Below are 25,262 nucleotides of genomic sequence, written 5' to 3'. Positions count from 1 at the left end.
TTTCACATTCATTGCTGCTAGTTAATCAGCAAGGACGTAATGCCTAACAATTCTAGAGACCGTTCCGTTTTACAGCAACAGTGCGTGTTTATTTCTCCTGAAATTACGTGACTCGACCACCTTGACGATAGACGCTATCCCCTTTTTCTGACATGCGCAGCAGAACAGACAGCCCCGTGACAGGCGCGAAATGCAAGAGTAGCTAAGCACTTATCTACCGCACATGCGCACCAGCCTTTCACAGTGATACAGCTCATTCTGATGAAGAGCTTTCTGCTGCCGCATCTTACCCTGGGACGCAGGTAATCCATCCCGATTCTCCTTCCACAGGCACCGAGCCTTATTATGAGGCTTTAACTTGTAAAACCTTGACCTCCTAGTGATCTAAACAGATCGGCCGTTTTTACCAATTGCACAGCTTTTTGAAATCCACAGCCAAGTGTTTTTCTAACCACTCATTATCCTTGCTATCAAGCACTTGCATCATTTTGCGTGTCTAGGTATCGGCTAACAATTCCACTTCGCTGCCCCCACGGCTTCACTGTGTATTTCGCATTACAATCCACTGGGCTGCCCACACGTCCTCTAAGATCTGTGCATTTCACTTAGCATTTTGCGTTTCACAACGTATGTAGTCAAAATACCCTCTGGTCAGCAGACCGTCACGGCTTAAAACGGACATACACTCCCTCACCTTAGCAAGTTTTCACCTCTTAACAGCACTGTGTCCGATCTCGACATCACAGTCCAAATCTATATCAAGATGCTAAAGATATATTTCTTTTACCCACTTAGCTCCAGGCCTCTGACTTCTGCAGACAGCCTTACAGTCCAACTTCCTGGACTCAAAAGTATTTGACCAAGGCGCCACTAAACTTGTACATGGTAGGTCACCTTCCTTTGCAGTTTTTAAATCTTCCAGACACCTCTTTCATTGCACTAACCAGTCCCCTGTAACCCAACAGGCAGATGGACCTCACTACTTACCTGACTTGATCAAACTGTCCTGAAGACCGTTCGGTACCTGGTGTATCCACGCTGTTCCATCTCTTCAGCCACACCAGTCATTCACACCGAACCAGAAACAAAATAGTGTGTCGACAAGGCTAAATGTCTTATCATTTAAAACATATGTAAAAAAAACTTTGTTTCACCTTGCATAATAACCCACAAATATGCATACCTTCAGTGCCACGGCGCAGTCTGTAAAAAAATGTTGGTTTCTTTTTCTTTGTTAGTGTATTTTAGTGTAAAAAAAAAAAATCCTGTTTTTGTGACTATCACCTCTTCAGGTGTTTGTTGTCAATTTGAGCTAGCAGCAATCTAGCTCCACTGCAAACCTCAGTGATCCTATGTCACGCTTTTGGTCAGGGTAGCTTTGATTCAATTCTTGTTTTACTGTACCCATTACCCTCCCGAGTCAAGCCCCCACACAAAAAAGAGGGTTTGCCCACCTTTCTCCAAGGCCCATATACTCTGCCAGCCCCACAAGACTTGTGGAAGGCCTTGGGTGACAAGGGCGTGTCAGGGTCCTCCTCCTCCTCATCCGCATCTTGTGGGTCAGTAGGATCCTGCGTAGGAGAGGGAGTAGTGGGAGCCAGAGGCTGGTGCACCAGGACAGGAGCCGGAGGCTGCAGAGGAGGCTGGTAAGGAACCACCTGAGGAATCGGCTGGGGGGGGGGGGGGCGGAGGCAGAAGCTGCGCCAGGGCCAGGGGCGCCAGCAGAGTAGCCTGAGGTGCCAGAAGCATTGGAGGGAGCACGCCCCTGATTGCATCCCTGAGGATAACTGCCATCCGAGGGGACTTAATTAGACTGGGGAACCTCTCAAAGAACCTGTCTTCACAGGCCGGAGGAGTGATTGGGGACATAGACGGGGTAGCAGGAGGCTGCTGGAGCCGCAGCATACTCTGCCCGTACGGACGCAGCAGGAACCTGCCCTGCGCAAATGGAAGCATAGGCTGTAGGCCACGAACCTGGTTGAGACCAGTCCCACCTTTACACTTGTTCCTCACTGAACTCCTGGAATGGCGTCAGACGGGTGCTGATGTCTGGCCTGGCGGCCATTTTGTCAAGCTGCCTGCCATGTGCCTGCGACGTGTTGCTCGGCTCGCAGGGCCCAGCCTCCTCCGAGACTCTTGAGTGTGGATCGCGAGAACTACCCTGCTCCTCAGGCCTAGACCCGGTAGGTGTGACACTCGGCTCGGGGGCCAGTAGAGCTGCATTTAGGCACCCCCTCGGACATATTGCCAATGCCGATAACAAGGGCAGAACCGCTTGGGTGAATTCTCTCTCTCTCTCTCTCTCATTACAAAATGCGAACAAGTGGGCATCGCAATTTTGTAAATCGAGCTTTTGAGATTCGATTTTCCAATGTAGATCCTTTCTTCTAACCCAGAATACTGTGGGTGAAAAGTGTACCTTACCTTGAACCAAGAAATCGCTCTAGAGTGCGTTGAGGTGTCCACTCTACCCAAGACCCAGGCTTGCCAGCTTGTGTCCCTTAGTGGAGTCCTTTCACAGGGTCCTCCTTGTTGTGTTAATTTGACAAGTAACTTATCCTAGGGACTAAACGTACCCTCAGGAACTTTTGCTGTTTTGCTGTTGCTTAAGACTTTGAATCCACTCTGGACTGACATTTTCAAATAGTTAAGGATTGGACTTTAAAGCATTAGTTTGTCTGAAAAGTGTCTCTAGAACGTTAAGTCCAGCTGCTGTGTGATTAACCAACCCTTTTCCTTCCTAAAAGACTATGTTATGTGGTTTTACTAACTAAATACAAATACCGTCTTTACGCGAGTGCGCAGTAACACGGATAATACGGTAGAACTGTCATTAGTGTCAAACTGCAACAATTGTAACTGCAAGCAACTACAATTGAAGCAATGGTCTTTGAAAAGTATTAAGAATTCCTATGCGAGTTGGTTAGTGAATTAAGTATTTATCTACCTTTACTTGTGTAAATATAATAAATGTATATTTTAATAACATTTTACGTGCAAGTGTTTCTTTGGCCTATTGTATTTACTGGGTTCAATGTGACAATGCATTACTTACCGTAAAAGCATTTCTGATGGTTGTATCTGCTTAGATCCACATGCTGTGCATAGTCCGACATCCAGTGGTCACCGCGGAGTATTGCGTTTTGTGTTTCGTAGTCGAAAAGGGGACATCGACAAGTCGTGTCTGTAACACTATCCCTATAGTGATGTGCAGTGTACCCACAATCCCTCACGCGTCAAGGTCCCTCTGTATTTTTTCTACCCTGAGGGAGCCTTCTATACGTGAGGGAGTACAGAAAAGAGAGATGTAGAAAGATGTCTATGTTCCTTCCATCCGAGCGGGGAGGAAGGGTGGGTGCATGTGAATCTTAGCAGATACAACCATCAGAAATGCTTTTACGGTAAGTAATGCATTGTCTTCTGATGCTTGTCAATCTGCTTAGAATCACATGCTGTGCATAGACTAGCGAGCAGTACCCGGAGTTGGAGGTGGGTTATGAGAAGGAACAGTAGAGAAAAGATGTCTTAATACTGCTTGTCCCACCTGGGAATCAGATCTAGAGTGAGCATCTAGACAGTAGTGTTTTGTAAAGGTGTGTACAGAACTCCAGGTTGCCGCTTTGCAAATGGACTCGAGGGGAACGTTTGCAATGAATGCTATGGATGCCCCAGTGCCTCGAGTAGAGTGTGCTCTTGGCTTGAAGGGTAGTTCTCTCTTAGCAAGAGAGAAACAGAGTGATGCATTGAACAATCCATCTAGATATAGTGGACTTTGAGACTGCACCTCCTTCTCTTCCTGCTGCCACCGAGACAAAGAACTGATTAGTCTTTCTCAGTGGCCTGGTCCTTTCCATATAAAACATGACAGCTCTGCGCACATCGAGTGTATGCAGGCTCCTTTCTCCCAAATTGGAAGGGTTTTGAAAGAACGTTGGTAGTTCTGTTGACTGGTTGACATGGAATTTCGGTGCAAACCATGGGTGTGTGCGTAGAACCACCTTATCTTTGTGAATTGTTACGAAGGGGTCTAGAATAGAAAGAGCCTGTAGTTCACTTACTCTCCTAATGGAGGTGATAGCTATTAGGAAAGCAGTCTTAAGAGTGAGGTCTTGTGCATGGGTTCAAAGGGTGAGCCTATGAGCCTGGTAGTACCACATTAAGGTCCCAGCCTGGAGCTGGGTTTGCTATCGGAGGGTGGATTCTCTTTACCCCCTCCATGAAGGCTTTAATAACTGGGACTTTCCACCATGACACCTTAAGTTGAGAGGTGGTGTATGCAGAAAGTGCCGCTAGATGGACTTTAATAGAATTGAACACTAGACCCGAGTCCAGTAAATGGGTCAGGTAAAGGACAATTTGTGTGGGAGAGCAGTGGACTGGGTTGATGCTCTTACCTCTACACCAGATGACAAATCTCTTCCACTTGCTAGAATAGCAGTGACGAGTGTTGGGTTTTCTAGCTTCTCTGAGAATGTCCATGCATCTCTGAGGGAGTTGTAAATGGCCAAATTCTATGACCTCAGGAGCCAGGCAGCTAAGTTCATGTTCTGTGGACATGGGTGTAGTGTCTTGCCCCTGTCCTGTGACAGCAAGTTGTATGGGCAGGGCAGTTTTACTGGTGGGGATAGGGACATCCCCAACAGGTGCGCAAACCATGTTGGCGGGCCCACATCAGGGCTATCAGAATCATGGTGACTGATTCTTGGTGCATCCTGTGCACTATTTTGTTCAGCAGAGGAGTCGGGGGGGTGAGGGGGGGGGGGGAAGCGTAAACAAATTTCCCTGACCATGGTATCCGGAGACCGTTCCCCTTGGAGCGGTTCTGTGGGTATCTGGAGGCGTAATCTAGGCATTGTGAGTTCTCCAGAGTTGCGAAGAGGTCTATTTCTGGGAAGCCCCATTGTGTGAAGATGTCGAAGGCGATGTCTTCGTGTAATTGCCATTCGTACTCTGAGGGCAGAGGAAAGTCTCTGCTGAGTTTGTCTGCTAGCAGATTGAAATCCCCTGCCCTGGTACATGTTGTGACAATAGGAACATGTTGTGTCTGAGAGCCCACTTCCAGATGTTCTGGGACAGCTTGGACAGTCCTGGAGAGTGAGTGCCCCCTTGCTTGTTGAGGTTGTACATGGCTGTGGTGCTGTCCGTGAGGACCACCACGGTCTTCCCTTGTAGGTGTGTCTGGAAGGCTTTTAGTGCCTTGAACACCGCAAGTAGTTCTAATAAGTTTATGTGTTTGGATGCTACTCTCGGAGTCCAGACTCCGTGAGCAGTCTGATGGGATAGGTGAGCCCCCCATCCTGTGAGGGATGCGTCTGTGGTTAGAGTGGCTTCCACTGCGGGGGTGGCGAATGGTTTCCCTATTACCAGGTTTTCCTTCAACCACCACCGTAGCGAGAGAACCAAGGCCTGCGAGACCACCACTAGATCGTCATTGTCCGCTGGCCTGACACCACTGGCTGTTGAGCCACTCTTGCATTGGGCGCAGGCGCGCGTGAGGTACCAAATAAATACATGACGCCATCATTCCAAGCAAGCGCATTGCTTTGCGTACCGTCACCTCTCGACCGGCCACATATTGAGGGATCTGAAAAAGCATATTTTGGACCCTCTCGTTGGAGGGGAAGACGAGGCCGTCCCTTGTTCGAATTAGAGCCCCTAGGAATTGTTTGACTTGGCTGGGCTCTAACCTGGACTTTTTCTCGTTGATGGAGAAGCCCAGTTGGAACAAAAGGTCTACTGTCTTCTGGGTGTTTGAGAAGCATGTCCCGTAGGACTCCCCTGTTATGAGCCAATTGTCGAGGTAAGGGTATACCGGTATGGACAACCTGCACAGGTGGGCCGCTGCCACTGCCAGTACCTTCGTGAATACCCTTGGTGCAGACGCTATGCCGAAGGGTAGCACTCTGAACTGGTAGTGTTTGCCCTCTATCATGAACCTGAGGTATTTTCTGTGCGCTGGCAACATTAAAATATGAAAGTATGCATCTTTCATGTCTAGTGTTGTCATGTAGTCCCCCTGAGATAGCAGGGGAATTACCTCCTGTAATGTTACCATACGAAATTTGAGGTTTTACAAATGTGTTCGCTGGGCGCAGATCTAGTACAGGGCGCATGGTTAGGTCCTTTTTTGGTACAAGGAAGTACACTGAATAAATACCTTCCATTACCTGAGATAGGGGCACGACTTCTATTGCTCCTTTCTGTAGCAGCTGTTCTACTTCTTGCAGGAGGATGATGAGGTGGTCTGGAGACAGGCGTCTTCCCCTTGGAGGTCTGTAGGTGGGGGAACGATTGAACTCTATACAGTACCTGTGGGCTACGGTTGATGATACCCACCGGTCTGATGTTATTCCCTCCCATGCTGATAGGAATGATGTTATCCGGCCCCCAACCGGAGACGCATGGGCGGGGACCCGGACTTTCGGGTCATTTGGTGTTACTTGCCGGGGTGCCTCTGGGACTAGAGCCCCGGCCTCTGCCCTTGCCGCGGCGTTGTCCTCTTTGGTTATATTGGTTACTGGAACCCTGATTAGAGGGTCAGTTGCCCGAGGTGTATTGCTGTTGCTGCTGCTGCTGTTGGCGTTGGCCACGAAAAAAGCGCTTGTTTCCAAATCCTCGCCTGTTTGGAGGCTTTGAGATTTGGTCTAAGGTTTTTATGGTGTCAAATTCCTTCTTCGCATTTTCCAGCGCGTCGTCCACTGCCCTTCCAAAGAGATTAGACTCTTCTATTGGCTTTTTAATGAGTGACGCCTGCGTTTCTGCCTTGAAACTGGAATTGCGAAGCCAGACGTGATGCTTCAGTAGAATTCCCTGCACCAAAGAGCAGCCAGCAGTTTCTGCCGCATCAAGAGTGTTTTTAATGATGCTCTGGTTGACCAGAGCTCCTTCTGTAACTGTAGCCAAAAGGCGTGTTCTTAGAGGTTCAGGGCTTCTTTGATGTCCTGTTTGAGTTTTCCCCATTGAGCATCGGCGTAGCTTGCCAACAATGTATTATTATTGGCAATTCTAATTAAAAACGCTGCCGAGGCGGAAATTCTTTTGCCTAGGGCATAAAGTTTTTTCCCCTCCTTGTCTGGGGGTGCCTCGCTGGTTGACAGTGGAACCCCAGCCCTCTTCCTTGTGTTAGTAACCACTAAGGAGTCTGGGACTGAGTGACCCCTGATATATAATGGGTCTGACTGAGAGGGTGAGAACAATTTCTCTATTCTTGGATTGACCCCTCTTACCAGCGCGGGGGTAGACAGCGATGGGGTGAGTCGTCTTTTAACTGAGGCGAGGATAGGGATGGTTTGACTAGTAGGAGGTTTTTCCTTAATAATCCTTTCGACGAAATCAGTATCTGGGGTGACCTCCCCAGTTTCTACTTCAAAATGCGCTGCTGCCTTCCTCAGTAGCGATTGAAGGTGGGCTGATCGTCTACTGGAGATGGGTTCCTGACCGGTGTGGTCTGAGGAGAAGAAATGTCTATCATTTTGAGGTCTGTAGACCCTGATGGTGACTGCCAGGGCTGTGCGCCACCTTCAGCTGGGTCCTCCCCGTAGCTCTCTTCACTTACATGAAAACCTTCTTCCTCCTGTAGGTCTTCATTATACACAAACTCATCCACTTCCTGGAAGTGAGGATCCTCTTCAGTGAGGTCGTAAGAGTCCATGTCTTCCTGTAGGGGGTTAAAGTGCTTCGGGTATTTAGCCCTTGGCCTCTTGGGTGTCCTATTTTCGGGGGTGGCCATGAACCTGTCTAGCTTGTCCATACATGACTGGAACCTCTCTACAGTCCAGTAAGGTAGGCCAGAGCGGTCTGGGAGTGAAAAGGGAGGTTCCTCTCCTTGCAGTTGCTTAGTTCTGTCCCATAGCGTCGAAGATAACGTCCTTCGCCTTCTGAGAAACCTTCTCGCTGGTTAGGGTCTTCTGTCGACGGTGGGAGCTGTCCCAGCCTACCCTCCGGCATCCTCGGCGTTTCTTTGGCCCTGTGAGCGGTTTTCGACGTGTTATCCGCCGTCCGTCTCTGGCCGTCCTTCGAAGCTATACGCGCGAGGCTTTCGGAGAGCAGTTTCTCCGTCGAGGGATAGCGCGCCGTCGTTCTAGGCAGTGTCGAGTCTTTACTGGCGACGTGCGCACTCTTGCGAGGCGCGTCGCCTGAGGATTTGGGGTTAGCGCCCTTATTTATAGAAAGCCCAGTCGCCGGTCGCGGAAGTGGTGGCGGGGAGGGCTTGCAACCCTTACGGTTGGCAGAAGGCGCCGGTGGACCCGACGCCTCTGTTGACGCTATGGCTGCCTTCGTCGAATGCGTGCCGTGGGGTATGTGCTTGTGTGTTTTTCTGTGTTCGTCCTTGTCGCCGGGGTGTTCATCCCCATAAGTGGGGCGTGAGCCGGGCTTGTCAGGGCCGGGGACGGACGACGACGAGGAGCGGGAACGCTCCTTTGAGAGGTCTACAACCTCCGTAGCAGAGGTTGTGTAAGCACTTTCCTCGTCACATTCGGCGACGGCGGCAGCTGGCGAGGAGTCAGACCTAGACATCGCATAGGCTGCCCACCTTTTGACCCTGCGGGCTTTTAATGTTTTAGGTTTCAATAACTTACAGGCTGCACAGCCGTCCTCTTTGTGATCGAGGGGCAAGCAACGGTTACACCGTTTGTGCTTGTCCTTCCAGGTAAATTTGCACTTGCAGCGCGGGCAAAACCTAAAGGGCGTCCTCTCCATAGCTGAGGATATGAAATGTGATTACGACCTCGAAAGAGAGGGAGGGTAATGAGAAAGGCATTCTTAGAGTGAAACAAAGAAATGACCACACAACCCCGCTCTCCCTACTGTGTTAGGCCAGCGAGGCCCGGCCACGTGTTCGGCAGCGCCGAAGGATCTCCTCCGCTCGTCCCTCCGTCGAAGATCTTGCTCAGCGGAGAACGCTTCAACGTCGAGGGGGGTTGGGGGGGGGGGGATCTATGTATTTGGTATTATATAGTAAACGACCAAGGTCGAGGAATTATTTCGCAATGTCTCTTGAGGTGCTCCGCATAAAGGCGACCAATAACTGGGCGGAAAAAAACAATCTGAGGGACCTCGACGCGTGAAGGATTGTGGGTACACTGCACGTCACTATAGGGATAGTGTTACTGGCACGCCTTGTCGACGTCCCCTTTTCGACTACAAAAAATAAAATGCAATACTCTGCGGTGACCACTGGATGTCGGACTATGCACATCATGTGATTCTAAGCAGATTAACAATCATCAGAAACTTACCTACAGCTCACATCTTCCTCCTATGATAAGCCTGGCTGGTCTGGCATTCAACCAAGATCCTTTGGGTAGTACAGACGTATACTAAGAGTCGGGGACCTGTATGCTAAGGGTTCGTTTTATGAAGTCTTACCTCAAGTGGACTTTAGGAAAACTCCCCTTAGACAACCCTCGTCACAATCACCTTCTCCATCACTTTTCAGCCTCCGTATTAATCACACATTTCTTATGTTAGGCACTCATGTCCTCTCTGAGGGCGGGGTGGAGGGGGGGGGACGTATCTTGTATTATTTCCCTTATCAAAAGGTTTGCCCTAACTCCTGCACCTCAACACAAAACCTATGAGTATCCCTCAATTTCTATTCTCATTGTGTTGACCATTTGTCTATATGAAAATCATCGTGGGTAGCGCCTCCCTTGCTGGTAAGGGGCTTCTGTATCACATCAGCCTCAACCTATATTGTGCTATACTCTCAGCTATTCATGAACAACCAGGGGGAGTGGTAGGTATTAAGTTTGGCTAATTCTATTTTATATAGGAGATGTGAACACATGTTGGTGCTTCGGTTGATTAATATGCATTAAGGTTTCTTTGCCCACTTTGCTTTGCCTAGTTAGTGCCAATACTGCACTCAGTAATAATGTTACACTACACATTTTCAATGACGGCATTACGAAAATCTCATCCATTGCACTCTGCTTACTTGCATTTCCCTTTCCATATCTGCAATAGGTGTGGCCTCTCAGTATTGGGTGACGCAGCAAAACCCAGGATATGCTCCTGCAAAGCAGCAAAACCTGTTGGTACAATATTTATCAAGGATGGCAGAACATGGACTTGTGTTTTGTTTTCCAATTTCTGGCTAGGGATATGGGCCTTCTCTAGTAAACATAATCCAATCCTCCATCTTGTACAGCAGTACCACTCCCCAGACCATGTATCACATAAGCAACTTAGATAGAATGTCATTGCTCCGACACTCAACCATAGCAATTAAGACACTGCCAGTGCAAGGGACAAGACCTCCAGCACCTATAACGACGCATAAATTGGGCACTTTGAAACATAATTTCTTGCTGTATAAGCGCCTTACAGTGCACAATAAATAAATCATTAAATTAGTGGTCTTCATAGATTATTGCACCCAATAACTGGGATGCAGTCTTTCTTTCATATTTGCATCAATGAGGAATTATTGCTATTAGACCTCTCTCTACTTTAGCCATTAACTTCTTTCTTTAAGTTACTTTGCCTTTTGACAGACTATTTAAATCCGAAATTGACCACTACCAGAGAATTAGTCACACAGCAGCCTCTCCATTGACAATGGTTCCATGATTTCTGGTTCTATTTAATTACAGTACTGACTAACACTACAGACTATCGGGCATCCACCATATACTGAAATTTCAGACATCCAGACAAACCAGCACATTGCACACAGTAAATTCTTGACTGTTGGCCCCCTAGGCCATGGCCATCCTAGAATTATTCACAATGGACATTTTAAACTTAAAACTGGGCAAAAGCCATCAAAGTTCAAGGTCCTACTTGAGCATATTTCAAGTCCATCACACAGCCAAACACTACTTGGCACTTGACTATTTATCTTTGAAGACTGCCTCTTGTAAACAGTCCCTTTACTTACAAACATTAAAATACAAATTGTCTGCAGTATGATCAAAAGTCCTCTGTAAAGTGATCTACATGCAACAAGGCTATCACAAAACATCCACACTCCATCCCTCCTTCATTCCTTCCTTCCTTCTTGCTGTGTAATCACATATAACCGTTTCCCACACAGATACCCTTCATTACCCTTCCATCCCCCCTCCATTTCCTCTGCTGACCAGGGTCTGAATATCTAGGGCCTAGGCACAATATGGCAGCTTCCAGCTAAGCCATGACGCTCCGAGACCCACAACAGTGAGGATTTGCGTTGTGTAAATGCTTTGCAACAAAACAAAATAATATTGTATAGTGAAAACTGTATTTGAAATATCAACACTTAAGGCAATTTTGTAATTTAACTTTTTCCCTGCTTTAATGTTTAACATGTGGACTTGCTATGCTAATGGCCCTTTCATAAAACAATGAAAGATTTGTATGCATTTTCTTTTTTAAAGAGAAAAAACACAGCTACAGGTCTATTTTTTTCGGCGTCATTTGGTTGGTCAACTAAAATCTAATAGCAAAAACTTCGCCCACTTCATTAATTCCAAGACAGAATTTATCAATTAAAAATGAAGCCCTTAACATCACATATAATACAGTGCCTCTTGAACAATTTTATATAATACAATGATCAAAGGCTGATTTGAATGAGTGTGCATTTAAGGAGGTTCCTGGAAAGAGAAAGGTCAGTAGTAGCAAGCAGATCTTTCGCCAGCAGGTCCCGGATTTCAGCACCACTCACAGACACTCATCTGTTAACCATTTTATTTTGGGCGTTGAACATCCAAGGAGTTAGTTGTTAAAGCTGAAACTTAGATGTCAAGTAGCGAGGGACAAAAATAGAACAGTGAGCAAAATAATCACCTTAAATGTACTCTGAAAGACAAATGTCAGAAATGTATTTTCAGGGAGGGTATTGGGCAATTGATTCCATCATAAAATACGATGTACAGTCAGAATATATCTAAAATACATGTTGTTGGCACTGATAAATGAGCACGAGCAACACATCACAATATAAAAACCTATCAGAAAAATCTGTACTTATACCTTCTATGCCTAGTCGAATTTTCTTGAGACCCCTTTCCTTCAGGACAGATTTCGCCACATCTCGGTTTTCTATGTATTTGAAGAATCTATACAGCTTTGTACTGTAAATAACTGAAAAGATAAGCAACAAGGTATTAAAACATTTACTTTCCGACCCTTACTGCAGACTATATTTTTAAGACAGTCCCCGAATCCGATCAAGTGAAAACGGCCTCGAAGGTTTAGAAAGGAGGCATGCAGGCACAGCTCTAAGTAAGGACATTGGTGCAACATTAACGTCATGTACCAGCTTGTGGTGAGAAGGAGATACATACATGTATATCACAAGCAATATATACATTTCCATTTAATTCAAACTGCCATACCAATTAATTTACATTTACTGAAGAAAAATCACACTTTTCTCTAATGCAAGAATATCATTACAACTGTAGAAAGACACAATTACAACGGTTCACTGCAGCGTCTAGTGGAGGGGTTAGTGGAACAGTTTAGAATCACCAGCACTATATATTATATGATTATTATTCGTTCTATAGCGTGACTTCGGACACGGGTAGCCCATTCTCAGTGTTTTGGTGTTGAAGGAGGATGAGTGAAGGGTTGTTAGTGGAATGGTAGGAGAGCAGCAACATTTATTTTGCTAAAGCAGGGATGCAAGGCAGATCAGAGAAACTTTGCTGTGTTGGGAACACGCAGCAGTGCTGTATTTTCTTTGTTAAAATCGCCCGAGGTCGGGTTGCTTTGTGCCACGAGGTGCCCAGAAAAGACCCACTGGTCTGCAAAAGAATTAGTGGGGAGAGCCTTTGGTGTTTTGAAGAGCTGTTGGAGTTTTGGCCACTGTTGTGTGAAGGTCAAGAGAAGGATATGGCTAGGACATTGGAACTTGCTATATAGGAATTGGTAAGTGGCATAAGGCGAGTGCTACGATAGTGGAACATGGGTCTAAGTAAGGGTATAAGTGGGTTATATGTTATAAAGTACACATTGCATAAAGACATGTTGACAATACAATATAGGTCAGATGTGCATGTGTAACTACAGCAATGAAATGTCACACGCTTATCACCAAATCATAGTGGCCCACTATAGACTGAACATTTCAAAATTTAAATCACATTAACGTCAATCAAAAATTCTTCCCTTACGTTTCAAAAACAGCAGTGCAAAATACATCAATTTTTATTCATAGCCATCCTGCCTTTTTGTCCTCAACTAAACATCGTTGGAATAGTTTGTGACTGAGAAACACCAGTCAATAACGTGTCTATCAATTTAAAGATCAGTCAGTCAATGATGGACCAATGATGGACCCTTGGAATATAGAACACTATGACCCCAATGCTCAACATGTTCCTGTTCTTATGCCAACTAAGTTGGAACATTCCTCAGGAGCTACTCTTAGTCACCAGTCACAATAAAAGGCATACAATTTTAGTAAACAAACACTCTATATTGAGGTTAGCCCTCAAGTAACTCCTAAATAGACATTAGTGCTATCGATTTACTGGATGCTTCAGACATTAACCACCCCTTGCCCACAAGACAAAGCATTTGCCTCAAGGGAATTTAAAGCAATGTCTCATCGAATATGCATCTAATTTGTGGAAGGGGCCCGCGCCCTCAGGCCATGTTGCTCTAAGTTGTTTGTTTATTTTATTTGTATTGCGCTCCAGACCCAGAGGTAGAAGGGCGCTTAAGGAGATGGTTACATAAATGTGGAGTATCTTTGTGTTACATACTTAGTACAATAATCCATACTTATTTTACATTCATAAATTGTATAAGGAATACAATTTACAGTTATGTTTAAACAATACACAGTTGGCAATATACAATTTCAATATACAGTTATTTACAATAAATGCAGGAGTTTACCGAGCAGGGATGTGGGGTCAGGAGTCAGTGGTGCTTTTCTTTGTTAAGGAGAACCTGCTTCCTAAAGACCTGGAAGGACTCAATAGTTTTGATTTTGAGTGGTAGGGTGTTCCAGAGTTGGGAGGAGAGTACTGTAAAGTTGGTCCCTCAGGCTTTTTTTAAGTGGAATCTGGGCACTGTCAAGCATAGTGTGTTGGAGGATCTGGTGGTTCTGGTGGCAGGTTTCATGGTGAATGTATTAGCTAGATATGGTGGTGCTAGGTGATTAAGGGACTACTACGTGAGGCAGATGGTTTTCAAGTCAATATTCTGGTGTATGGAGAGCCATTTGCAGGATTTCCTAGCAGTGGAGATATGCTCTCACCTGGCAATGTTGAGGGCTGTGCGCAGAGCGTTATTTTGTAGTACCTGTAGTTTGTTGATTACAGATTGGTTAGCACCTAGGTACGGGCTGTTGCAGTAGTCCAGTTTGGATTGTATGAGGGCTCTGGCGAGAGTGAGGCAGCTATTGGGTGATAAGAAAGGTCTGCTGGCCCTGATAAGCTTGCTGGTATAGGCTGAGGCGATCATATTGGTCTGTTTGGAGAGGTTAGTGTTGGCATCCAGGTGGAAGCCGAGGGTTTTCACGCTTTTGGCAATAGGGATGGTGTGACCATTGATTGTGATGTTATTGTAGCTGGGACTAAGTTAAGTTAGGTTGCTGGGGGAGCCGACGATGAGGAGCTCAGTCTTATCATTCAGGTAGAGGCCATGAGAGGACATCCATGCCTCAATGATGGAGAATATTTTGTTGATCCGGGCGACGTCTGCTTGGTAATTGCCTGTGATGGTGAGGAGTATCTGGGTGTCATCTGCGTAATTCGTGTAGGTGACACCCAGATGGTCCAGTTGGTCAAATAGAGGCTTTGTAAATATGTTGTACAAAGTGGGGGATACACAGGAGCCCTGTGGGACCCCGCATGAGATGGGGATGGGGTCTGCTGCAGCAGTTGTTGAGAAGACCTGCATGGTTCGGTTTGCCAGGAAAGATTGTATCCAGGTGATGGCAGAGGAGGAGAAGTGAGCTGCGGTGGCTAGATGACTACAGAGGATTTTGTGGCTGACCAAATCAAAGGCCGCTGAGAGGTGGAGGAGTAGAATCGCGGCATTGCCTTTGTCTTTAATTTCATCAATCTGGCTTTTGAGATCAACAAGGGCAGTTTCTGTTCCGTCTTGGGGACTGAAGCCAGATTGATGTATTCCTAGCAGTTGGTTGGCTTCCAGGTATTCCTGAATTTGGATGTAGGCAACTCTGTCCAGGATGTTTAGTAGGAATGGGACTGTGGTGATGGGTCTGTAGTTGGTGGGGAAGCCTGGATCTAGGGATTGTTTTTTCAGGAGTGGGAGAACCCATGATTGTTTTAGGTTACTGGGAACTGAGTTATTGATGAAGGATAGGCTAATAAGTTTGGTGATGAAGGGGCAAAGCTCTCTAGCTGCGTCTTTTATGATCCGGGCGGGACAGCTGTCCCCTTTGCACTTCGATGGTTTTAAGGAAGGTGATGATTTTTTTAACTTGAGCTGTGGTAACTTTCTTAAAAGTGAAGCCCGATCTGATGTTGGGCGTAGGTAGGCTAGGGTTGGTGACCATGTTATCGGAGAGTTGTTGGCGTTTGTCTTCTATTTTAGTTTGAAGTCTTGTAATTTTGTTTTTGAGGGCGTTTTGGATACTGGTGCACCAGGATTTGTCTTTCAAACAGGTGTCTGGAGGTGAAATAGGGTTTTCTAGTTCCTTTAGAATTTTAAATAATTCTTTAGAGGAGGAGCCTGCCTGAACAATCCTGGTGTTGTATACATCTTTTTTGGTGCAAATTATCTCACTTGTGCATAGAGAGGATATGTTCGTGTGATTAGATTTGTTTTCCACAGAAGGGTTGGTCTTCTATGCGAGTTGTGCCTTAGCTTTCTTTTTTCTGAGTATATTGAGTTCAGGGGTGTACCACGAGTTCAGATGAGCTTTTGGTTTATCTTTACGTAGTTTCAGGGGGGCAATGGTGTCCATCGCCTTAGCCATGGAGTCATTGAAGGTGTCAATCAATAGGTTTAAGTCAGTGTTGGCTGGGAGAGCGTAGAGGGTGGGTAGGAACAGAGGTAGTAGGGCTTCGGCGTTAATGTTACGTTTGTTTCTGGTGGGACAGGCTGGTGCCAGGGGGTGTTTATTGGGTAGTACACTATTAATGTTGACCTCAAGAGAGATCAGGTGATGATCAGTCCATGCCAGAGGTTGGGGATCCTTACAAGTTGTATTGCAATTGTAAGTTGCTACCCAGTCAAGGATTCTGCCCTTTTGGTGGGTGGGGAGCACATTGAGTTGTGTGAAGTCATGTTCTGTTAGGACATTGGCTAGGGATACAGCATGTGCATCGTTCGGGCCCTGGTAGCTGAGGTTGAAGTCCCCAAGGATCATAATTTGTGCTGAGGGTTTGGAATTTTCAGCAATGAGAGATGTGAGGTCTTCTTCAAAGACCCCAGAGGGGACTGGGGGTCTGTATATGAGGTGGAGGGTGATCGTGCTTGTGGGGGGAGGTTTGCAATTTAGCAGCAAGTATCTCGCAAGATGCGAGTGACACTGAAGAGGCTGATCTGAAGTCTAGGGAGGATTTGGAGATGATCGCTACGCCTCCTCCTCCTCTAGCGTTAGGTCTATCTTCTCTGAGGATAGAGTATTTGTCTGGGATGGATAGCGATAAGTGTGGTCCGGACGCCTCATGAAGCCAGGTTTCTGTTAGGGATAGGAAATCAAGGTCATTGGTAAGAATGATGTCTGCGATTTCTGTGGGGTGGGCAGCCAAGGATCTGACATTTGAGTAGGGCTCCTTTTAGTGAGGGTGGTTTTGGCTTATTAAGCGCATTGTCCTTCGCGTTGGTTTTGGTATTAGGTTTGGCATTGGGCCTAGTAGTTGTAGTGGGGAGCCTGGTACCTAGTCTGTCATTGCGGGCTGTGAGGTTGAGAGTGAAGGAGGAGGGGGTCAGGCCAGGAGGCTTGCATAGGGCAAGATGTTTGGTGTTAAATCTGGTGTGGTAAGGTTTAGCGTTCGGTCTAGGGTGGCTGTGTGTTGTGTTGGTTGGGAGGCCCAGGTTAATGGGGGGGAAGTATGAGGCTGGTGGGAAGGGGGATGCGGATGGTAGGAAGGGTGTGGGGCAGGGGATGGGGTGGTGTCTTGGGCATCCGAGTTTGGCCAGGCCGCCCTGGTAGGTTATGTAGCTGGGGGGTTGCCAGATAGGGACGTGCAGATAGGCGTCCTTCAGATCCAGGCAGCACATCCAGTCTCCCCCTGCATAATGTCTGCAATAAAAGCTGGCCTCACCATCTTTTTTTTTTTAAACAACTTTATTTATATTTGCACACAGGTTATGCACATACTTTAGCAGCTTACTTTGATTATACAGACATATTACTTATACAGTTTATTAGCCTTCTGTGTTCAGGTTCTCCAATTCACTAAGATCAGCCAGATATTGCTTGTATCGCGCCCATATGTTTCTGGGTCTACTTTGTGGTGTGACCAAGTCAATATACAGTTCCTCAGTGTCATTAATCCACACCATATCTCTGTTCCAGTCCTCTATTGTAGGGGGTTGTACGTTCTTCCATCTCATCAATATGACACTTTTGGCTATGAGCAAACTCAGATTCAATCATTTCCGCCACGTCGGATTCAATTTCCCTTCTGCCCCCAACATACAAATCCGTGGTGTCCATGTCACCGGCTGGTCTGCCATCTTGTCTAGCGCGCCGCATTCCCCTGACCAATAATGTCTCAATTTGGTGCAGTCCCACAGCATATGGAATATATTAGCGTTTCCAGCATTACATCTTGGACAGGCACCATTCGATGTGGGGTATATCTGCTTAAGCCTTAATGGAGTGTAATGTATCCTGTGCACTATTTTATAGTGTATCAATTTGAACCTTGAGTTACACGATATCCCTTTAGTCAGTGCGCAAATCCGAGACCACTCTTGATCGTCTATCAGTTGCCCCAAATCCTGTTCCCATCTCCCTTTAGCTGTGTGGTTTATCGCAGGGCGTGTTTGTATTATAGTTTTGTACAGCGTAGAGGCAGTAGAGGCAGTGACCTTTTGGGTACCTCCTGTACCCAAATATAGCCCAATGCCATATTTATTTCTGGTTCTTCTGGAAATGTTGGGTGGGTTTGTTGTGCCATGGCTGCACCCTTGTGGTATTGGCCTCACTATCTTGAACCTCAAGAGGTAAGGAGACGTGTCGGGTGGAAAGGTCCAGTACAACTCTCAGGCCAGCCTGGTTCTTTTTCTGAATGGCGAAGATCCTGGAGTAGAAGCCCAAGCCCCGCTCGGAGGCTGGGACTTCCTCTACGGCCTGGCTCACGACAAGCAACCGAATCTCCGCCAAAAGAGTTGTTGTCCCAACTTGCGAAAGAGGGGGAGAGGGAGGAGAGGCAGGAATAGTTAGACGGTACCCTGAGGATAATACCAACAGGATCCAGGGATCCGCAAAGTTCTGTCGCCAAAAGTGTGCTTGAAGAGCAAGCCTGCCCCCCACTGGCGACACGTGGACCCGAGTGGGTCTGTCATGTCTTACCCTCGGAGGAGGGGGACTGGAAAAAGCCCTTGCACCCCCCTTTTTTTGATGCTTGCACCTACTAGTGGTCGGCGAGTGTTCCGGCTGCCTAGACCTCCGTTCCTGGAAGCCGCGGAAGCCTCCAGATGAGCGACCCTTATCCGAGCATTGCTGAGACTAGGAGTACGCTTTGGGCGTGGTCTTTGTTAGAATGGATAAAGACTTAGCTGTCTGAGAGCTGCTATTCGCCTTGTCCAGCTCTTCGTCTGTGCTGGAGTGAAAGAGGTCACTGCCCTCGAAGGGCAGATCTAGAATACGTTCCTGGACGTCCGGGTTGAACTTGGTTGCCCGGAGCCAGGCCATTCTTCTCATGTCCGTGGCAATGCAATTGGCACGTCCAGAGGCATCAATGTGTGCTAGCGTGGACTTCATGATATCTTGTGCCACGAGCTTGGCCTCGGCTAGCCCCGCCTTGAAACGTGATTGGCTGCGGTTGGGGAGTTCTGGGAGGAAGTCCGCAATTTCCAGCCATAATCTACGATTAGCAGCTGCCAGCATGGCATCTGTGTTGGCCTGTCGCAGGTGCAAGGAAGGGTTGGAATACAGCTTCTTACCATATGCCTCCAAGGTTTTCTCTTCCTTGCCTAACAGTGCCATCGATGAAGAAGACGAGGACGACTGAGGTTTGGAGTACAGTGATGCCGCAGTGATCACTGAGGAGTGTGGCTGAGGATGGGAGGAGAGCAAGAGTGTATCCCCCTCCATCTGCCTGTACTTGGCGTCCAGGCGCGGTTGACTGGCTGGATGGAATGGTTTGAGCCAACCATTCTTGGCAAGGGAGACTACATCGGTTTGCAGTGGAATTCCTGTTCTGGCAGAAGGGCGCCTCATGAGGACCTCAGCGAGGATGCCCTCTGCCGGGACCTCAGCGAGGACACCCTCTGCCGGCTGTTCGATCTGGGGTTGTGGGAGGCCCAGGTATTCTGCCAGGCCCGCGATACGTTCGTGGAAGGCCCTGGCCGATGGTGTATCGGGATCCTCCTCCTCATCCTCATCTGTATCCTGAGGGTCTGGGGGATCCTGTGGAGGAGGAATATCCGGAGGCAGGGGCACGAGGACCAAAGCCGGAGGGTGAGGAAGAGGCAGAGGCTGGTATGGAACCGCCTGTGGAGTAGGCTGAGGAGCCGGAGGAGGCGTCTGTAGTGCCGCTAGCATAGCGGGAAGGATTTCCCAGTCTGCGTCCTTGATGATAGCCCCCATATCTGGAGACTTCATGAGGCTGAGGAACCTCTCAAAGATCCGGTCTTTGCTGGCCGAAGAGGAGGAGGAGGGCACGGAAGGGGTTACTAGAGGCAGCTGAGGCCGCTGCCGACCCTGTATATACAGAAGCAAGGGAAAACAGCCTTGCGCATAAGGAGGGTAGGCTGTAGGCCACGTACCTGGTTGATGCCAGTCCCACCTTGCCGAAGTCTTGCAGAGGTGTCGAACGGGTGTCTTTCTGGCCCGTATGCCATTTTGTTGAGCTGCCCACCACGTGGATGCGATGTGTTGCTCGGCTCTGCCAAGTCTCTTATGTGTGAGGTGCGCGACTTGCCCTGCTCCTCGTGCGTGTGCCAGGTAGGTGTATCCACCTCAACCCGGGGGTTGCTAGAGCTGCGTTCAAGCGCCCCCTCGGACGTACTGCCAGTAACAGGACGTAGCCCCTCGGCCATGATGCTGGTACAAGGGCGGAGCCCCTCGGGCGCCAGCACAGTAATGGAGGCTATCAGCCCCTCAACACTGGCACCGGGAGGATCCCTCAGCCCGAAAACCAGTAGCTGTGGCAGCCTCGGTGCGCGAGTTGGTAAAAGGACCTGACCGGTCCGTCCTGCGTAGGAGAGTCCCTGGGAAGGAGTCTCCCCTGCGAGGTGCAGATGAAAATATAGGCCCTACCTCTGGCCTGGAATGTTTCCCGAACTTCTTGAGGTCCTCAGAAGGAGACTGTTGAAAGAGCTACCTCTACCTGGCTAGTCTGTTCTTCAGCGCTTTCGTGGACAGCGAGCCGCACGCCAAACAGGCTTGCCAACCGTGGTGTGGGCCAAGGCAACATGGGGAGAGGGCATGGGGGGTCTGAAGTTGTAAAAGGCCCCTTGCAGGATGGGCACCTGCTGAACCCTGTTGAAGTCGACACGCCCCGGGGAGGAGCTGTGGTGTCTGAGGACCAAGTACCTATTGAACAAAAAGACCAAAGAAGAAATAGAGGAAGAATCTGTGCGTGGAATTACATGGCCGAAGCCAAACCCAGGAGCGGTGGTGAATTCGGCCTGTTTCAGTTGGTGAGGAAAAGGGAACTGGGGTGTGGCGCTGGAGGGCAGAGTCAGGGCAGCTCATGCTCCCAGGGCCACGCCTCCGCGTGCCTCTAAATTTAGAGGGGAAGAAGATTTTTCTGGTGAAAAAGGTTCCGTCTCCCGTCCCTCACGAGGGACGCCTATGCAGTATGGAGGAAAGGGGACGGGATGCAAGAGTAAGGAGGGATGTACCCTCAGTACAACCCTATCCTTGTGGAACACAGTAAAGGGTGGCTTAGATGAAAGTGCCTGCAATTCACTCACTGTGCGAGCGGAAGTAACCGCAACCAAAAACACAGTCTTGAAAGACAATCTCAAAGGACAAGAGTGCAAAGGTTCAAACGGAGCACCCATGAAGAATTTCAAAACCAAATTCAGATCCCAAACCGGCACCTGGAAAGGGGACAGCAGGAACACAGTGAGCCCTTTAAGAAATTGGGAAATCAAAGGAATCTTAAAGTAAGAACATTCTTCAGACGAGCGCTTTAAGATAAACAGCGCTGCCAGGTAACCCTTAAAGATACTCACTTTAAGGCCCCTTTGGGCCAAAGAAAGCAAGAAAGACAAAACCACAGGAATGGAACACTGAAAAGGATCAACATTTTGTCCCCTGCACCAGTCGCAAAACTTATGTCAACGGCAACGGTACAAGGATTTTGTTGCTGGCCTCCTGGCCAAAAGCAACACCTCCATCACGTCATCTGGGAGGTCCCAATCCTTACACATCAACCTTTCAGATACCAGGCGTGAAGGTTGGGAGTCCTGACCTCTGGACGGAGAACCTGGCCCCCCCACCCCCCAACCTCTCGTGCGAGAGCAGATTCTCCTGGTCGGGAAGACGGCGTGGAGGGCAGATGGACATTTCTAGAATGTCCAGGTACCACCCTCTCCTGGCCCAACCCGGAGCAATGAGGATCATGTGGGATCCGAACCTCTGTAAGTAACCTCCATAACACTTGAGGAATGACAGGGACTGGAGGAAACTCGTACAGCAGTGGGAAGGACCAATCCACTACGAATGCGTCTCCTAAGGCTCCCCTCAGAGGAAATTCCCTTGAGCAGAATCTCTCGCATTTCAAGTTGGTACTGGTGGCGAAGAGATCCACTTATGGGGAACCCCAAAGGGCGAAGATCTCCAGAAGGACTTCCTGAGCTAACTCCCACTCGTGAGAGATCGTGCTCTGCCTGCTCAGAGCGTCTGCCGCCGCATTGTCCTCTCCGGTCAGATGAACTTCCGAGAGCAAAATTCCTTGCTGGATTGCCCAGAACCAGAGCTGCATTTCCTCCTTGCACAACGGTAGTCACCCTACCCCCCGTTTTTGTTGAGGTAATGCATGGCCACTGTGTTGTCAGTCATAATCATGACACTTCCCCGCACAGATGGCAGAAAAGCTTTCAGGGCCAGCCTGATGGCCCTCAGCTCTAACAGGTTGATGTGGAGTCTGGACTCCGATGGAGACCAACGACCGCTGGCAGTCAAGTCGTCGGCATGAGCACCCATCCTGTGAGGGAAGTGTATGTCACTACAGTCACCTCCGGCCACAGTTGCAAAAACGGCTCCCCCTTCATCAGGTTCCCCTCGTTGGCCCACCACAGAAGACCGATATTGGATTGTGAACGGGATCCTACATCTTGCCTGAGAGCTTTGACCACTGCATCTTGAGGACCCATTGCAGGGATCTCATCCTTAGCTTGACCTCTGGCACCAGAAAAATGCAGGATGCCATGAGGCCGAGCAACCTTAAGAATTCAAAAGCCGGTAGACTCTGGGCATGTTAAAACTGGTCCACCATCTGCACAATGTGATGAGCCCTTACCCTGGGAGGTGAGCGCTCTTCACCCCCCACCCCATAGGGCGTGTCCAACACAGCCCTGATGTGCTGGAGCTGTTGGGAAGGTGTCCGATGCGACCTCTTGAATTTGAGGGAGAAGCCCAGGTTGTGGAGGGAGCAACAGGTGAGACAGAGGTGATCCAATGCTTGCTCTGGAGAAAGCGCACAGATCAGTCAGTCATCCAGGTAGGGGTAGACATGAATCCCCCCCCTTGCCCGAGATACGCTGCCAGCACCACCATTAGCTTGGTGAAGACACTCGGGTGGAAGTCAATCCGAATGGAAGGACCCGAAGGGCGAGTCGCTAGCCGCAAACCTCAGGTACTTCCTGTGCTTGGGATGAATCGGCAAATGAAAGCAAGCATCCTGTAGGTCCAGAGACACCAAACAATCCTGAACTTGAAGGGTCTGGAGGACTTGAGAAAGAGTGACCATCTTGAACTTGTCCTTCCTGAGAAGTTTGTTCAACCAACGCAAGTCCAGGATGGGTCTCAATCCCCAGTCTTTCTTTGGAAAGAAAAGAAATGGGGAATAGCAACCCTGGTTCCTGTGCGCTACAAGCACCAGTTCTATAGCGTCTTTCTCTAGCAGGGTCAAGATTTCCTGCACAAGGAGAGGATCTGGAAGCTTCAAAGAGATTCCCCGGTGGATTGTTGTGAGGCCGATGTAGGAAGGGAAGGCAGTAGCCGTGGACAATTGTATCCAGAACCCATGCATCCGAAGTAATAGCGTGCCTTTCTTCAAGATGCTGAGACAGTCTGCCCCCAACCGGCGAACCATGGGACATGGCCTCATAACTGTTTTGGAGCGGCTTTGGCACCCATTTCCCTGACCACCACAGGTACTTTTACGCTGACCCCTTTGACTGGAGGCTCCTCTCGTTCTACCAAAGGAGGAGTAGTAACGAAAAGAACCTCCCCTCCACTGCTGTCCCCTAGGACGAAAAAGGCAGAGGTTGATGCACAGCTGCGCTTAAAGATTTAGCCGCAGCTTTTGAGGTCTGCGGTCCCTCAAGGCTCTCGTCGGCCTTGCTGCCAAACAAATGTGCACCATCAAAGAGCATGTTCAAAAGACGGGCTTGCACATCCGGAGCAAAACCAGACTTCCGCAACCATGCAAATCTGTGTAGAACGGTGCTTGCAGCCATGGAACTGGCTGACACGGACGGCTGTGTCCAAACCAGACCTAAGGGATTCACACATGGAATCCTTGCCATCAAGCACGAGAGCAAGGAACCCATCCCTTTCTTCCCCTTTGGGAATATGCTCAGCCGCAAGAGAAACAATTACACAAGAGTGTGTGAAAATTTTGCCAAGGCACAAGTGGAGTTGCCAATTTCCACGCCATATGCCCCGCAGAAAACACCTTGCGTGCCCAACTGTCGAAGCGTTTGTTGTCCCTACCAAGAGGGATGGTAGGGTACGCTGCCTGCCTTCTGGTGGCCGTAGCCGCCTGAACCACCAAACTCTAGGGAGAGGAGAGAGATGAAAGGTAGCTGGGGTCACTACTCGGAAAGGCGGTATTTCTTAGTTAACGATTTGTTAACAGCCGGAAGAGATTATGGGGTCTGCCAAGCAGCCGCCACCCTTTTCTGCAAGGTCAAATGAAAAGGTAACACTGGGTCAGAGGACAGACCATGATCCAGAATATCCTTCAAGTCATCCTGAACAAAAGCTTCAGGAGGAGTTCACCAACCAAGATATTCAGTGACTCTAGCCATCAGTCTCCTGTAGGACGACTCAGCATGAGCCCCAGGCTCAGGCCTGCCAAACCGCACCTCAGGAGAAGTGTCTAAGCCACTGGCATCATGAAGAGATTACCTTAACTCTTCAAATTGACTATCCCCTGAAAAGACAGGAGCCACATCAGGCTCAAAAGGGTCAAAATCTAAATCCGACCTCTCCTCCTCCTCATAGATGTCATCCATGTTTGCAGTCTGCCGTTCATTCCATCCAGTCTGCTGTTCGTGAGAGGGCTGGAGCCCTGCTCTCCCAAGACTGCAGTAGCAGTCCCCCTTCATAGCAGCCCCCCTGCATGACCGACGGTACGTGGCGCAACCCACAGCACAATCATTGCGTGCATATCACCGTCTATATTGCCCTTGGATGCCTAATCTGCGAGCTGACCATTTCAATCAGCTGTTTTCACCGAAGCGCGCATCACCTGCTGGACCACAAAATGGCCGGCGCGATGCGGGACGAAACCGAGGCTCCCCTCAGTTACTAGGCAACTGTGTGCCTTATCCAGTAACACCCGCCTCCGGTAGGCGGAAGCCAGTCCTCGCGGAAGAAGGCCTGTGGAACAAGGCGTTCTTCCTGTTTGCCGTCTGTTCGCCGTTGTGCGCCTCTGCGCCGCAACACTAAGCCTCTGTTCCCGCGCCTGTGTAGCAGATGGATGTCACTCAGTTCGTATAATCACTCTGTCTTAAGTGCCATAGTGTCGCACTGTGACTTTGATTTTAGGCGATATAGCTATAGATTGCAGCCTACCTGCCCTTTGGTTGCTAAGATGCACAATATTTCACTCAACTTTCTACACCCTTTCCTTTTTGCTGCCTCGCTCTGCATCTGCCCGTTTATTCCTGTGGCAAATGCTTGTCCATCTATAGAGCCTAATACTTGTTTGGTTCATGAATGCTAAATGACCTCATTTGTCGGTGTTGTGCCTTATGGTCACCAGCAG

The 25,262-nt window shown here is 48.5% G+C and overlaps 1 protein-coding gene across 4 annotated transcripts in view; it reads right to left on the bottom strand.

Moving 5' to 3' along the window:
• BTBD10 (BTB domain containing 10) overlaps nucleotides 1–25,262 on the bottom strand; it is a 475,094-nt gene that overhangs the window by 60,203 nt on the left and 389,629 nt on the right. For all 4 annotated transcript variants that reach the window (XM_069623613.1, XM_069623611.1, XM_069623612.1 and 1 more), the window contains exon 7: nucleotides 11,962–12,072. In XM_069623613.1, coding sequence (XP_069479714.1) covers nucleotides 11,962–12,072 — 111 coding nt within the window. The remainder of the gene's footprint in view (nucleotides 1–11,961; nucleotides 12,073–25,262) is intronic.

The sequence above is a fragment of the Ambystoma mexicanum genome, chromosome 11, assembly GCF_040938575.1.
Source record: "Ambystoma mexicanum isolate Mex_15411 chromosome 11, UKY_AmexF1_1, whole genome shotgun sequence".
In the NCBI taxonomy this organism is placed as follows: domain Eukaryota; kingdom Metazoa; phylum Chordata; class Amphibia; order Caudata; family Ambystomatidae; genus Ambystoma; species Ambystoma mexicanum.
This window is presented reverse-complemented; position numbering and strand designations above follow the sequence as displayed.